Source organism: Bactrocera oleae, chromosome 6, assembly GCF_042242935.1.
Source record: "Bactrocera oleae isolate idBacOlea1 chromosome 6, idBacOlea1, whole genome shotgun sequence".
In the NCBI taxonomy this organism is placed as follows: Eukaryota; Metazoa; Arthropoda; class Insecta; order Diptera; family Tephritidae; genus Bactrocera; species Bactrocera oleae.
The window spans coordinates 14,953,305-14,969,394 of record NC_091540.1 but is presented as its reverse complement, the minus strand read 5'-3'; the positions used below and the strand labels follow the sequence as shown (position 1 = coordinate 14,969,394).

Genomic DNA, 16,090 nt, shown 5'->3' with positions numbered 1-16,090 from the left:
GATTGGGAATTTTGTTAGAAAACTAAATTTAATGCCAACATGCAATACAAGGAATAGTAAAGACTATCTAACAAAATGTTGCTAGGTAAAAGGCGAACCTTGATTCGACCTCAAATTTAATTCCATATTTGAATGTTAATTGATTACACACAACAGTGTTACGTAGACGGTGTTCTCTGCTTGCGGAGCAACAGTTTCGTCGCGGTTTCTCATAAATCTTCCCTTATGACTTGTCTTATGTCTTCATCAGCTTCATATTCTTATTGAGAAAGGTTTTTTCACACAGAAACGCCTAAAAACTGATAGAATTCGGTATATAATGCTTAACGGTTGATTTGGTACATAATGTTCCTACAATAACATGAAGATTTGCTCTCTTTCGTGAGAAATAAAATGAATATCAACAAATTATATACATTTACTTTATTTCTTCTCTATGGCAACTTATTGTATAGCGATGTTGGAGAGACTTCTCTCTTTAAAGCACCCTTTAAACCGATACGATTTGCTTTAAAAGGAATCTGTTGACCACCAATCGATAGTGTTAATGGCAGACCTGCCGATGAATTCACATATATGGGTATGGTTATATAAATAGGATTTCCGCTGTCTACGGTAAGAGGCTTAGTTTTGTGTGGTTTTAACTAGGAGGAAAAGATATAAAAATGTAAAATTTAATTAATGATAGTGGCCTGATCATGCCAAACAATATTCTATAAATATATTATCGATATAATTAAATGATTACAAGACGATAACTTTATGTTGCGATAATGATTACTTTGCATTACTGTACTGATTAATTTATGTTGCTACCACACTCACCACAGCATTATCAGCTACACTTTGTGTATTCTCCGCGATAGTTGCAATGTTATTAATTAATTCACCGTTACTAGCATGCTCCGCTGCTTCTTTTTTGTTCATTACATTTTGCATGGTTTCTTTTTCTTCTTCACCATCCAATTTCTCCTCCTCAGCGGACACAATTTCCTTAGCACTTTTACGCGAAACTAACGGTACTTCCTTATATTCATAATCTCCAATTCGTTCAGCGTTGGGCATTACATGTAATTGTGTTGCAACAACAGTTTCTTCTGGCACCAGTGACTGAACAGCGGGGTCAAGCGTAATCAAGTGTCGATAAGGTAGTGCGCTGGCGAGCGCCACAAATGCGTTGACAAGAAAAAATGCTACAAAGAGTTTACACTTTTCATTAGAATATTACCACAAATGTTCACCCAAAAGTTCAAAATTTATAAAGAATTTAAAATCCATAAAGTATTATTTTGAATAAACGCCTACCTAATAATTTGGTGCTGGACTGCTTCATCTTTACGCTTTGTAAATAAAACTAAATTTCTTCTCGAATGTTTTCGCCTTTTTATAGAAATAGCGCAGATCTGTAAATGTGCCAACTCTCGCAAGATTAGGTGTGGTAAAATTTGAAAACATAAATAAATAAAAAATAGTAGTAAACAACAAGAAACCCTATGATATGCTGCGTTGAAAATGAAAGCAGCAAAAAAGAATAATAAAAAACGCGCAAACCCGTTAGAATCTATTAATCTGATGTGGCAACTTTCTATAAATAAAAGCAGTGCCGGCAAAAATAATGATTATTTTAAAGTTCGAAAATATATTTATATATTATACTCCTTACTTTGTGCTTCTCCGCATATTATTTCGCATGATACCACTTTAGGATTGATTTAAAACTCTGTTCTACTAAATGTTAGTCACGAGCTAAATACAGTCGCCAGCTTTGTAACCAGAACACATACGTATTTATAAGCAATAGAGGACCAATTAAATCTCTTCCATTACCGACCGAGCCATTAAATATGTGAGAAAGCAATTTAAATAAAAAGAAGAAAAACTTTAACATAAGCTAAGCCCTTCACAAATATAAAAGTTTTCCATACAAGGACTTGATTTTGATCGATCAGTTTGTATGGCAGCCATGTGCTATCCCATCTGGACAATTTGTTCGCAGATACGACCTAGATACGACCTGATTACTCGGGAAACATATTGTTTATTTTAATGTCCGCAAGTTACATTCGCCATGCTAAGCAAAATATCGGAAAGATCAGGAAAGTATTAATATCCATCAATTTTTTTCATACCGAGCTCTAAAACCTTTATACTGCTGACAGCAGACTAAACTCACAGTTCAGCCATGAACTACAAGGGACTATCACTAACGAGTCAATCGCTACTTATCATAGGCCGAAATTCACAGAAGAGTACTTTAGTGCAACTAAACAGATTGGAAATACCATATAATCTTCTAAGCATACCCCAAAACTCGTATTCCCATCTTAAACTTTATACAGGCAGGGCCCGATCTAAGGGGGGCAGCCGGGCATTTGTGCAGAGCGGCAAAAACTGAGCGTCGGCAAAATTTACTTATTCCTATCTTTCAACTTTTTGTTCGATATTTTTTAGGTATCGATACTTTTAACAAAAGTTAAGTCACATCATTAGATTTGGGTCGTAGAGGATTACCCTTCTATATAGACAATAGCATATGTTTAGAGCGTGTGTTGTCAGTTTCTCGTGATTGGTACCTTTTTTCCCATTAAGTAGATTTGTTTTTATCAATTAAGTAAAAAATTGATGCAGCCATAAACTCTTTAGAATTAAGTTTTTCCCAGATTTCTAAGCACAGTAAACATTTTACTTTTTTGTATATCATATATGCCTTAAGTGAACTTCCAAAAGATGAATTGTTAGAACATTGTAAGAATCTCGAGGTAAAACAGCCTCATGAGAACACAAGCGATATAAATGCATTAGAACTTTGTGAGAAGTTGTCAGCCCTTTGTATGTTTTTAAATAGTAATTTATCTCCTCAAGATGTTTTAAAATTTGTAAAAGATTTAAGATTTGGTCCAAATATCAGTATTGCGCTCAGGATTAACTTAAACTTTACCATTAACAGTTGCAAGTGGTGAAAGAGGCTTTTCTAAATTAAAAATAATAAAAAATTACCTGCGATTCACCATGACACAGAATAGATTATCTAGATCGGCTATGATTTCAATAGAACACAAGATTTGCGACAGTATAAATTTATCAGTTGTTATTAATTATTTTGCAGAACAAAAAGTGCGAAGAAAATTACTATAATTACGAGATAGAATTAAATATTCTGAGAAAAACTGTTTAATTTTTGGTTTCATTATTTTAAAAAATAACTGATTTGTTTTGTAGTAACATAATTGTTTTTTGATCAGTAATAAATTTTAAAACAAATCTTTTGTTGTGTCTTTTTTATACGAATTGTAAGAACCTTAACTTAAAATATATGAACCGATTGACCATAATAAACAATTAAACAGCTTGTTCCTAATATTTTTAACTTCTGAAATGATTTTGATGAAAATTTTTTATTGTTCCTTTAGTTAAAGCCCGAAACAGTTAAAAACAGCACAAGGGAAAGGAGGCGCAGCAGTGAGTCGCAATGGGTTGATGATGATGATAAAGTTGAAAGGTACATAACTATGTCGATAAAAATTATATCAATTTCTGTGAAATTCCTTATAAAGACATACATTGTATACTTGCTAACATAAAAACACACACCAACTTTCGTATAGGCATTTCTTCAGAAGGCCCAATAGACTGACGTGAATATTATAGAAAGGTTAAATCCAAAAAATATCACGTATTTTATGTAAGTACTTGTATACTTAGCATCCCCCAACAAAACTAGCTAATGACTTACAGCTTTGTGTATGTAAAGGGCGGCGAAAATGATCTTCGCCCGGAGCGGCTAAATAGCTAGTTTGGGCCCTGTATACAGGTACGCTAGTCTTCCCATAACAAATCATAGATACAAAGTAACTGAATTTTTACAGATATACTGTGCTCTCCTGAAGACTTTCTAAAAAAACAATATTTTTAAACACTCAAAGGCTTCAAATACAAAAACTTTTCTTCCTTCATTTAAAGAAAATTTTTATTTAAATTAAAAAAATTTCAACATTTTAACAAAAAACAATTAGTTTTAACCCTTATTGTAGTAATTGGATGGCCCTTTATTGTTGTAGTTCGGTGGACCTTTATTATTTTGTTGTTGCTGTGCCAGCAGTAGAGGATACGCATAAGCTGCTTGATAGGCATTACAGTCCTGGCAAACTCCAGGCTGGCCAGGAGGACCGTGTGCACCAGGTTGGCCAGGTGTACCAATAGCACCAGGTTCACCAGGTCTACCAGGCAAGCCATCCACACAACGACCTTCAGGACCTTGTGTACCAGGTAAACCCATTGGTCCGGGGTGACCAATACCATCTTCGCCGCGATCACCTTTTTGTCCCTCCGGACCTTGCGGACCAGTCTCACCTTGTGGTCCCTGCATACCTGGCAGCCCAGGATAACCGCGTTCACCCGGCGGTCCCTGTACTCCAGGATCACCTAAATAAATAAACAAAAGTAGCAACTAGTTTTGTTAATATGTGAAATGTATCATACCTTGTGCGCCTGGGTGTCCTGGTGGTCCGGGGCGACCGTAACCACGTCGACCAGGTGGACCAGGGGGGCCAGTTATTGTTGTTGAAATTTCACTTATGTAATCTTATGACCAATTGATTAATATATAATAATTACAATATAATTGTTCTTTTTGTTACCTCTTACAACAGCCAAACAAATCTCACGTATTTCGCGTTCTTCTATATTTCGCACTTCATTATTTGTTGTGCCAGACTCACCGGGAGGTCCAGGTAGTCCTGATGGTCCTGCCATACCCGGAAAACCTGGTTCTCCCTTTTGACCTAGTAGTCCTGGCAACCCGTCGAAACCATGTTCTCCTTTTTGGCCATTTAAGCCCGGTAAACCACTATCACCTTTAGGCCCGGGCAGGCCTACAGTCATATTACGTATATTTTCTGTATTACGTACGTCCGCTGTAATAATTCCAGGTAGACCTGGTGGTCCAGTTAAGCCGGGTTCGCCTTTTGCACCTGGTAAACCATCCAAACCACGTTCTCCGTCTTGGCCGGGTATGCCAGGCAAGCCAATATCACCTGGTTCACCTTTTTCTCCTCTATTAGGACGACCATCTTGCTGATTGGCATACGAATATGACTGCCCCGGTGCACCCACTCGACCCTTTTACAAATAAATTAAGGTCAATTCCATACAATGCAATATTATTAGCTCACCGGCGGTCCTTGTGGGCCTGGCGGTCCAGGTGGCCCTCTTGGACACACTTCAGGGCATGCATGCAACTCCTGCCCTTGCAACGCAACTGGAGTAGAAGTCAAAAGTGCCGGTCGGTAAGTGGTAGTAGTTAGAAATGTCAAATCTGGGCGCTGTGGTATTGGCGACGACACTACAGTTGCACGCGGCGTGGTATATGACTCCTTTGCCGAAACTCCCTTAGGGGCCTTTGCAAATTGCGGAAGATCTTCACACGTGGCACGATTAGGTTTATCAACATCACAACTAAAGATCATCCATTGCAAGTCAATCTATAAAGGAACATGTTCAATAAGTCTCCTGGACATTTTTACCATTTACTTACAGGAACGGTGCTTTTAGTTTTGCAGTCACGTGCCACAGTAAAAGCACCCTCAGTCGAATCAATTGGACTACGCACATCAAGTGGGGTATGCAAACTGCCACTACGATCCGGTACGGGTTTGCAATCGACCCAAAGGCGCACAGCATCCTCTGTAACTCCAAGCATAACTTTGTGCCATGAATGATCGAATATCTGCATTAAGTATAGGAATATAATTAACAACAATGATCATAATTTCCTTGCAAGTATTTACCTCCAGCTCCTCATACGTAACCGTCTGCAAGGTACCATCATATTTGGGTAATGAAAATTCCAGCGCATTATAAAGCGGATTCATAATGATGCTCATCTGTGACTCGTATCTATAATTTGAGATTTCGAAAAGAAACCACTCATTTGGTGGATCGAATTCCGGTACACGAAATGTGCATTCAAATGAGAAGGCGTCGGGTACACCTTTAGGAAATGCCTGCGACGACTCGATCGTCATATTGGAGTACTCTTCAAAGTGATACGCGGTTTGGTAGCCAGTCGAACCGACAATTTGTTGAACGCCTTGGTATTGATGATACGCCTCATCGAAGCGATAAGAAGAGATGATATCATAATTGGTAAGGTCCGGATCACCAGCTCGTTGTATGCTGCAAGGGCTCACCGGCACAAAGTCATCATCATCAAACTGCTCATAAGTGTCCAAGTCTATGTTTTCTCATAAAGAATAGAGAAAAAATGCATATTTATAAATATTGCTTTAATTATAAAAATAGCTTAGAAAGCAGTTAGCATGAGATCCCATGAGTTTAGGCCAAAACAAATCTTACTGTAGGTATTTTACTATTTAAGGTCTAGTAAACAGAAATCCATTATTTTTTCTTGAATTTTATTCAGCATATTAAAAATGATCCGATTTATGTTAATCAAATATCTATGCACCCTAGTTCCGTACTACAAAAAACCAGCCAACCAAGCTTCCGGAACTTCTAGCGAGTAACTATCGATATCACATAGCAACACCTATTAAACTGTCAATACTGACATGGCCACCAATTGCGCCGGCTCACCGCGATTTGACCACAACCGTTTTGGATTTACGTAGATATAAGTGACCCACTCATTTCATCAACAGTCACCATTCGCTTCAGATATGGATGGAATTTGTTGCGATTCAGCAGCGATTGAAATTCGAACTATGAGGTTTTTCGCATTAACTGGTGTGACACCTATACAACGGGCTTTTAATTGTATCCAGCCTTATTTAAATGGTTTAAATCAGTGTTTAATGCAATGTTTAACTACTGGGCAATAGAAACTATGTTTACATAATAGTGGGACTCAACGAATTAAATAAATCGCTATTTTCGACAATTGACCTTCCAGAGCATGATCGTTGATCTAATATTAGTGGTATGATCATGAAATATCCTTTATTTATATTACATCATAAATCTTCCTATTCTAAGGATTTATTTATGATAAAATAATAATTTAACTAACAGTCTAATTAACTTTCTTTGACGCCAAATAACTAATTTACTGATTTACTTTTTATTTATAGAAAAGAAGTAAGGCAAAATATAAAAATATGTAAGTCGGAAATCGGCGTTATAGTGGATCTCTAAAAACAAAATATACCTATAATAAAAACACGTTAAATTCATTGCTTATAAAAAAGTCTACTTAAACTTCCTTGCTTCTTTATTCCGCAGTTTGGTCCTTCTTACTCGTTGTCTTTTTTATTGCGACATAAGTTGACCGAATTATAATTTGTTAGGCGTTAACAATTCAAATTGAAGTTTAATCTACAACATCCAATTTCTTTTACAATACTTTTCTATATTTAGTGCGCTTTCTACATGCATTTCATATTTGTCTATTTTGACTTATACACTTTATTAATGTGAGCGCGCGCTATGCGCTCTTCCTCTGACTGAGGAAATAGTGTCAACAGCGGAGGTTATCAGCAATTGTGTGCACTAATTTTAATTTAGCTGTATGTTAGCGGCTTGGTGGACTACATAATATGATATTTCTTGGAGCAAATTTTGAGAGGTTTTTTTTTTGAAATTAGCAGTTAAGTAATATCTGTCGTAGTTATTTTCCTACTTTTTATAGAAATCTTGCTGATTTCGATCGTTATTGTTGTTTTTTATTTGTTAATTGGGAATTTTTAATGGGACTTAATTTATGAATATATGATATTTTATTCAATTTCTATTTATTTTGAAAAAATATAAATAACAAATTTTTAATTTTTACTTTATTTAATGTTATTTATAATATTTTATTTTATTTTTTATTAGTTCCATTTAATTTTATATTATTTTCACACTCTTTTTTATATTACTCAAATTAATTTGTCGCCTTAATTTAATTTAAGTTTATTAATATTAATTGTATGTTATTTCATTCCAATTCATTTTGTTTCTTTATTTTATTACATAACATATTTTATTTTCTTTTGTTTTTTTTTTCTTTTTTGTATTTTCACATAATATTTTTTACCAGTAATTTATGTAGAGTGTTTATTTAATTGTGCTTTAAATTATTTTCATTTGTTTTATTTCATTTTACTTTACTTTACTGTATTTAAATTTTTTTCGAATAACTTAATTAAATATTAAATCTTTATATTTATATTATTTTAAATTTATTTTATTTTATTTTATTTCGTTTTATAATATATTTTTTATATTTCATTTGTATTTTAATTTTTATTTTTCATTTTATAATATCTCCGTATTAGTTGTACATATCATATTTGAATTTCTTTTTTACGTTAATTTAGTTTTTTATATATTTTATTTGATGATTTTTGTTTATAAATATCATATTTTATTTCAGGTATAATTTATAATGTATATATAATTTTAGGTTTTACTCAAATTTTTTTTTGTAATTACTTTTTGTTCCATTAAACAAACGTTTTTTTTTACTTTTTAAATAAATTTCAAGAATTTTTTTATTAGTAATTGAATGTTTTCTCTATTATTTTTCCGTAACAGTAATTTAGTTTATTAATAACTTTGTATATAACTAATTACAATATTTTATTAATTTAATTTTATATATAATATTATATTATATATAATACATACTTTATTTGATATATGAAATTTAATATAATTTAAAAACACATTTCCTTAATATGTTCATATTTCTAATCAAAAAAGTTCTCTCCAAAAATTTCAACACCGATACACACCACTTTGACGCTTTGACACAGCAGCTAGATTAGGCAGAGGCCCCAAAATGAGCATAACTGCCAATATTTTGGAGAATAACTTCATTGTTTGTTAATTTTTTTTCACAAAATTATTTATAAAAACACTATTTTAATCAAAGCCTTTGCATTTTAAGTATAATTATTTCACACTTTTTTCTTCTAGTCAAGCCAAAGCTCCTTGGTCAGCGAAGACCGCCACGCAACTAAATAATGGACTACTTGAGTTATCTCAGGCAACCATGCCCAACGAACTACTCCCGAAACATAGACTCATACATACACTTATGAGAAATGTATAAGTTTATATTGTATTCCCCTAATCTACTCAGTTGCTACATTAACGAGATATATTTATGAATGATGCTCTTTTTGTTTTAATAATTCTTATTTCATATGCATTTGTCATCTACTTGTATGTCTAATTTATATGCCCCATCTTATCGCTCCGCACTTTTGTGTTGCCAATGGGAACAAGATTTTCATTTTAATCGATCTAACAGTTGATCCATTAGAACTCATGGGTAGCATATGTTGATCATTTAGTGTTGCTAGAAGTATGATCTGTTCACGACTCTACTCTCTTAGTGAGGTAATGAAGCAATTCTTTGTATGTCCGATGTTGGTTTGTTTGACAATTTTTATACCTTTTGTAATTTCGAAATATAATATTATTCCTCACATGAGTTTGCACCTACAGTGGCACATAAAAATTATAGTATCGTTAAGAAAAACTATGCAAAAAGGAGGAAGAAAGAAGTGAGAACGAATAAGCCGAGTTAAGTGGTTTGATGGGCTGTGAAATGAAATTACTGTGATCTAATCGACTTTGGTTAAAAATAAAAATATATTAACCTTATTTCTAACATAATATATATACACAATATATTAGAATCCAGTACCGATTTAAAGAAAATAGCATAATATTTCATACTACAGAAGTATGATGTGGACAATGCAAAACCTTAAGGTATTAGAGTTTTTGCTGAAAACACTAGAACACTTCCTAGTAAAAGACCTTGGGTGGAATTGATACTTACGATTTCTCCTCCTTTAGACGATTTGTATTCAATAGTAATTGCTTTACCAAAAGAATACAATAACTATTGCATGAACGTACCATAAATATCATCAGATACTGTACGCTATAATGTATGGTATAGTCATAGGCAGAATCAATCGAAAAATTATGATTTTTGTTTTCAGTAATGACCTTGACCAAAAAAATTATTAAAGCTGTGCAAAACATAAATATTGTTAACATATAATATTGAAAGGTCATCAATTGAGGGTTTTAGAAATAATTAGAAATAGCTCGGTTAGACAAAAAAACCATTTAGTTTTTTTTTTACTTATTTAGGTTAATAATTTATTCGAGACTCAATGTTAAGAATTCAAAAAAACTTTTTGTGTTTTATTTAGAGCGATTTGTTGTTGTGGAAATAAATTAAATAGGTTAAGTTGGCTTAATTCACAATTCTGACTATTTGAATTATCCTGTACAACCAGTTCGAGACTCGACGCTGTGCTTTCTCTTAAACAATAATATTTTCGTTTAGCATAAGCGAGAGATTTAAGTAGTTCTGACAATTAAGCTAAACAGCTTGCATAAGACTCGACACTGCTCAATCTTAAAAACCAACTTCGAATCAGAAGCCGCAAGCTAAAATAATAGATGTCAGGTAAAATCAAAATATAGATAAAGTGGATTTAAATTTTATCAAGCATCTTAGAAAGTCTTTCTGCTTTCTTATTAAAATTATCGAAACGTTAATTTGACCACTTTCAACTGCAAAGTGATCTAGAGATATTAGGACGACTTTTAACCAATGCAAAGTATCATAGTGTGTCAAATTAGCCATCGGATTTTTTTTAACTCTGCTATCGGAGTTGATTGTAGCTGTTGAATGTTCTAACTTTTTAAATAGTTTTCCCTACGCGATCCTCTGTCAAGAACCATTAAGAAGCCCGTATATTGTATTGAAACCGCAAAACTAATCGTCCCAGTAATTTAGGTATTACTACTTGCAATGGAATTGTGTCCATAAATTTAGGAAGATTAACTAATTTAACTAACCACCGATGGCATCTGCTCAAAAATCAAAAACATGTATTCGACCCATGAAAATACTAAAAAAGAATAGAAACACAAAATATGCAAAATGGCAGGTGGAGCGGTGTAATAGTTAGACTAACTAAAAAAATATGTTCTGGCATCAATCGCTTGTCTGGAGGCAATGGAAAAATTTTGATTGCATTTCTGACACGAAAAGCTTGTCTTAGATTAAGACTTGTAGAACTCTCCATTTCTCGGTTAACTTTCAACTAAAAATATACCACAAATTGACAGAGAAACTCGGGAAAGTTTCAGTGGAAGCGTAGTAGAAAGTATATAAGAAGTATGAGCTGGAGTCTTCTGTCGGGAGCTCTCCACTAACTCTAGTTTCAGACCACAAGATTACCGTAGCATTTTCAATCGGAATTGTCTGCTATCAAGGAAGCAGTAGATGTACTGCTCCGAAGTGCAGCTTCCTTCAGAGAGGTGTGCATTCACTCCAAAAGCCGAGCGGCTATTCTAGCTTTGACCTCGTTGACTGTGATCTCAAAGCTAGTCAAGGAGTGCATGATCTCACTAGCTGTAGCAGCAAGATTCTTCCATATTGTATAGGTACTCGGTCACAGCGGAATCGCCGGAAACTGCAAAGCCGATGAACTTGCTAGTAAGGGCTACCGTTTCCCTTATTTCATCCGATTTTGAAGCTAGTAAATTTTTCGTTGTCTTCTGGCGTTCTAGAACCTTTGGACCTCTAGTAAGCTCAGCAAGCACTGGTCAACAACCAGAACATGTGCAACTACGAGATCCTTCGGGTTCAGAGCGAACCGTAAGCGGTCCACCAAATTACTTGCTCTTAGCAAAGTCAATCTCGCCACAATGGTATGTGTTCTGACACGACAGTGTTCAATAGGTTCACACGGTGCGGCTATATTTTTTCGGACGCTCTTTGCCAAAGCTGTTTAGAAGAAGGCGAAGTGAAATCATCTTGTCAGTTTTTCCTCTATTGCCCGGCTTTTGCCAGACTAAGATTGAAATGTTTCGGTAGACACGACTTTGGTGAAACTAACAAAGTTGCTGTGATTGATATTAACCGCCTTAATAAATTTGTGGTAAGCTCAAAACGCTTCGTCGATCAGTGAAGATCTGATGATCCACTTTTTTGAGTTTATGAGTAACAAAAAGTACAAATATCTGTCCAGAGAGATCCATCAATTTTGGATCAACCCTACGACCTAACCTAACATCACAGATGAGCCGTATAGAACACTGTTGAGTTAATCAAAGAACGCTGTTGAGTTAATCAAAGAATTTAGTAAACATTTGATGGCTCTCTTGGGGCTCTTCTCATAGATTAACAAACAAAAACGGTCGGTTGGAGTTTTCTCAAGGCAGTAACTGAAAATCGTGAGTTTTTCACTTCTGATTTTGATTAAATTTCGCGTTATTCTCATTTAGATTTTTCTTCTTTTAGAAATGATTAGAAGTGTAGGCCACCCTTAACTTTTCTGTTAATATAAGGTTGTGGGGATAGATCAGCTTAACCGTAGACAAGAAATAAACGCTTAAACATGAGAATACACTAAATAACTAATCTTCAAGCCGCTGCTAATTTAAGAATCAAAATTTGCAAGATTAAAACGATTTTTCACACATGCCGGCAAAAACTATGCGAAATCGTGATGCGAGTTGGTGAAAGTAACGCACTTCAGCTGGGTTCAAGTACAAGTACCCAACGTGTATACAATTTCTTTTCAAAAAACGAATAAATTTGATAACAACAACATTTCAATTTCTCTCAAAAACTTCTTGAAGCATACGACTTTTTTTCTGTTAAGTGCAAACAAAATAGCATAAGAGAAATAATTCAAGCGAATCAAAATAAAAATCAAATGACCCATTTACCAAAAAACCGGCTGAGGCTATACTCAACACAATAAACCGCATCTCCACTCGATATTTATTTGTTCAAAACATTAAGAAGCTGAAACTTCTAGGAAGCTGAGGAGCGAACACCACCACAAACACGGCAGACGCGCATTTAAATTTCACCCAAATGAACTGCGGCGGCTTACAAGCACGCAACGAGAAAGCGGAGAAACAAACAGAAGCAGCCGCAACCACAGCTGGAACTATGCGATAAGCACACCAACTACCGATAAAAAAGATACCAGAAAACAAAGCTTGAACAAACCAGTCAAGAAGAAGACACTAAAAGAATTCCCAGTTAAACGCTTTTTTATTTTATTTTGTACTTTTTTTCACCTCGCTCTTACAAGTTCACGTATTTTTAAGTTACTTAAGCAGCCCGCGGCTTGCTAGCGAGCGCAGTTGTATTGCGCCTGTGCTTACATCCAGTTAGCTCTTACACGAGTGCATTCCTACACAACAGAAACTCGCGTCACTCATTCGAAATCGCGTTCCAAGTCAAAACATGCAGTTTTACAAGATCACATTTATTTCGGGTAAGTTGATAGTGCTTCCAAGCTAAATCGTTCACTAAACTTGCATGCTTCCAGTGCTCATTGTCTTGCTTGCCATCGCCAGCGGAGAAGCCAAAAAACATAAGAAACACAGATCCTCGTACGGCGGCGCGCCTTCAAGTAAGACCAAAACCAAAACTAAATGGTCCACTTCCACCGATCTAGGACACAATGGCGCACAGCTCGCCACCGAGGAGCACGGCTACTATGTGAAACGCACCTTCCTGCCACTGAACGCTACGGCAACACCACGTAGTCCACCCTACTTGGGCATACCGATTGCTTGGTACGCTTGTGAAGGTGCCGCATGCACCAAAGCAAATACGGCGGCCATAAGCAGTAGCGCTGCGGTGTTACAAGAGGGTTTTCTTTGCGATGATGACTGCGTAGAACCGTACGAGCCCATCTGCGGTAAAACATCTAGTGAACTGGCTGTGTTCTACAATAAATGCAAGTTAAATGTGGCCAAGTGTCGTTCGCATGGATTGTGGTTGGATGTCGCCTATGAAGAGTGTCAGAAGACGCACACCAAAGCGGTGGCATATGCTGAGCGCAAATTCAAGACATCACCATATTTCAAAGACACCAAAACTATCGCGGTGCAGAAGAAAAAAGACAACGATAACTCATCTTCCGAGGAGGATGACGTTGTATTCGATGTGGCATTGCAGGCATTGGACAAAATAGGTCATCAAATCGCGGCCGCCGAAGCAGAAGCTTTGGACGAGGCCGCCACCACTAGCACAGTGGTGAAAAGTGAAGTTTCGCCCATTGCGAAGCCAGTTCAGGCGGATCGTATGCAGGAAAACGTCGCGATCATTAAACCCGTTAAGGAAATCAGCACAACCGCAAAGCCTATTAAAGCGAGCGTTGCACAAGCAGCAGTGGAGAATAATGTAAACAAACCTGTTGAGAGCGATCTCCTAAAGCCAACAGTTGATGTTGCTGTACCGGTGACTGGGAGTAATGTTGCCACCGTAGTTGTTAAGAAATAATTATGCGCAGGCATGGTTATGTGATATTTCTTTATCGATATTTTTAGAACGCTGTTGCACTACAAACATACTTACCATATACCTACATATAATATATTAGCGAATAAATATTTATTACTTTGAAACTGACGAAGCTACAGACTTTATGAAGCTAAACTTCTATGCAATAAAGATGGTTTGAGGGAAGAAAAAAGTATTTTACGCCTTTAGCTTAGCTATTTTATTTAGGTTGTTATTTTTTTCATTTAGAACAGAGCAATAACAACAATGAAAAATTCTCGAAACAAATGAAATAAATAAAAATAAAATTGTCTATATCCATCAACCACCAATAATTGAGCAGTATGAGGTCAGTGAAAGCACGACGAAACTCAGGTATACTTTATAAACTCGAGGTTAAATACAAGAATTGTTTCGTCTAACGTGAAATCATCGACAGACACCGATCCATTAAACAACAAGACTCGAGAGAATGGCTTTAAAGTCGCCTGAATGTTGAATAACTACCTAACTCTATATAATGACATTTGAATATACCTCCAGGTTAGTCAGATTTAGTATGGACTTCTTCGAGATGGTTCATATTACAAAGAATTTCGGAAAAGGCGACTCACAATCATTTCATTCCTCTAGCAGCCACTTCCATTATTCCATAAACAACTTTTTTCCACATGAAAACCTTCCAAGCCGTCCAAACCTGATGAAAAATAAGCTTAAGAAAACTACTTTAGAATAGCAAAATTACCGGTTTTTACCATTATCCAGCCAGAAATGTATTTTTCTGGTGGACTATGTAACGTTTTTTGTTTTTTAGACATGTGGTTTTCAATGAGGCATTACTATTTCCAGAATTAATCTTTTTAACAGCTGTCACCTGACTTATATCAGTTACCATTTTATATCGAACAGAGGGACTTAGCAACAATTCTTGAAAATCGTACAAATTTGTTACCAAAATAATGTTTAGGTTAGCGCGACGTCGAATAGTGGATCGACACAATCGCCAAGCAGAATCAGTAATTAGAGCGAACATGATTCAGTTTCACACAACATTTACTCTAGTAGAGAGTATCTAAGAAGACCGGAATAAGTCCATCCATCATCGCGCGCAACATTGGAGCTCCATCCACTTTATGGAAGATTTTGCGGAAGCATCTTGGTTTGCGGACTTACAAAATAGAAGCCGAAACCATCACCCGAATTGCTGCAAAAGTGGTCGAAAACCACTCGGCTAGAATTTTTTCGAGTCACTAGCTCGAAATCCGTTTTAAAATATAAGGGCAAACCCTTATCTTTATAATAAAGCTAAATTTTTGGCCATAACAGTAGATTATATATGTTATATTTCTTCTTGAACACCACATTTCAAAAAAAAAATATCCTTCTTTGCGTTCTTATGTTACCCTCTTTAATAATTAACAATTACTTTTATTTTCAAAATATACTATTTCAAATATTTTTTCTGCAAAATTTTTGCAGTTAAATTTACTTACATGTTTGCACGCAAAAAACTGACACAATTAATTTGAAGTGAATAATAACCGAATATTTACTTGTGAATTCGTTTTTTCTAGCACTCATTTCCACTCGGTATTCATTTTGAAAAAAAAATCTGGAGTTTAAAAAGTAAAAGTGAAATATATTGTAGAACACCGAAAGTTGATTTGCTTAAAATTCACACGGAAGTGAATTACAGAATCTGCTTATGTATCTCTTTTAATTCTGTTTATAGACGTCCAAACATGACATCCAGCAACTGTTTTCAGCCTAGTACTTTCGTCGAGCCTGTATAAGTTCACCCTAAAT

The 16,090-nt window shown here is 35.4% G+C and overlaps 3 protein-coding genes across 4 annotated transcripts; 1 reads left to right on the top strand and 2 right to left on the bottom strand.

The window, feature by feature from the left end:
• Positions 1-408: 408 nt before the first annotated feature.
• On the bottom strand, positions 409-1,333 carry LOC106618563 (uncharacterized). Its single transcript, XM_014236359.3, has 3 exons — positions 1,306-1,333; positions 826-1,193; positions 409-644 (listed from the first exon to the last, which is right to left on the bottom strand). The coding sequence occupies exons 1-3, from the start codon at positions 1,331-1,333 to the stop codon at positions 435-437; spliced, it is 606 nt and encodes a 201-aa protein (XP_014091834.3). The 3' UTR covers positions 409-434.
• A 2,616-nt stretch (positions 1,334-3,949) lies between these two features.
• LOC106618571 (collagen alpha-1(IX) chain) lies at positions 3,950-9,063 on the bottom strand. 2 transcript variants are annotated; one of them, XM_036360593.2, is made up of 7 exons: positions 8,736-9,063; positions 5,787-6,241; positions 5,534-5,725; positions 5,172-5,480; positions 4,638-5,118; positions 4,480-4,581; positions 3,950-4,422 (listed from the first exon to the last, which is right to left on the bottom strand). In XM_036360593.2, the coding sequence occupies exons 1-7, from the start codon at positions 8,818-8,820 to the stop codon at positions 4,016-4,018; spliced, it is 2,031 nt and encodes a 676-aa protein (XP_036216486.2). In that variant the 5' UTR covers positions 8,821-9,063; the 3' UTR covers positions 3,950-4,015. The 2 variants fall into 2 exon arrangements, with proteins under 2 accessions (XP_036216486.2, XP_014091841.2); XM_014236366.3 differs by having other exon boundaries at positions 5,787-6,232; positions 8,736-8,990.
• Positions 9,064-12,599: 3,536 nt separating this feature from the next.
• ImpL1 (Ecdysone-inducible gene L1) lies at positions 12,600-14,410 on the top strand. The gene is made up of 2 exons (XM_014236365.3): positions 12,600-13,271; positions 13,326-14,410. Exons 1-2 carry the CDS (start codon positions 13,241-13,243, stop codon positions 14,282-14,284), a joined length of 990 nt encoding a protein of 329 aa, XP_014091840.1. The 5' UTR covers positions 12,600-13,240; the 3' UTR covers positions 14,285-14,410.
• The last annotated feature ends 1,680 nt before the right edge of the window (positions 14,411-16,090 follow it).

Coding starts and splice junctions, on each gene's coding strand:
- LOC106618571 (XM_036360593.2), bottom strand. CDS start 8,820: ATGAAGTTATTCTCCAAAATATTGGCAGTTATGCTCATTTTGGGGCCT. Junction 6,242..8,735: donor TGTGTCAAAGCGTCAAAGTG/GTGTGTATCGGT, acceptor ATTCTTTATGAG/AAAACATAGACTTGGACACT. Junction 5,726..5,786: donor TTACGTATGAGGAGCTGGAG/GTAAATACTTGC, acceptor TACTTAATGCAG/ATATTCGATCATTCATGGCA.
- LOC106618563 (XM_014236359.3), bottom strand. CDS start 1,333: ATGAAGCAGTCCAGCACCAAATTATTAG. Junction 1,194..1,305: donor GTCCAGCACCAAATTATTAG/GTAGGCGTTTAT, acceptor AACTCTTTGTAG/CATTTTTTCTTGTCAACGCA. Junction 645..825: donor GTGTAGCTGATAATGCTGTG/GTGAGTGTGGTA, acceptor TTTTCCTCCTAG/TTAAAACCACACAAAACTAA.
- ImpL1 (XM_014236365.3), top strand. CDS start 13,241: ATGCAGTTTTACAAGATCACATTTATTTCGG. Junction 13,272..13,325: donor CAAGATCACATTTATTTCGG/GTAAGTTGATAG, acceptor GCATGCTTCCAG/TGCTCATTGTCTTGCTTGCC.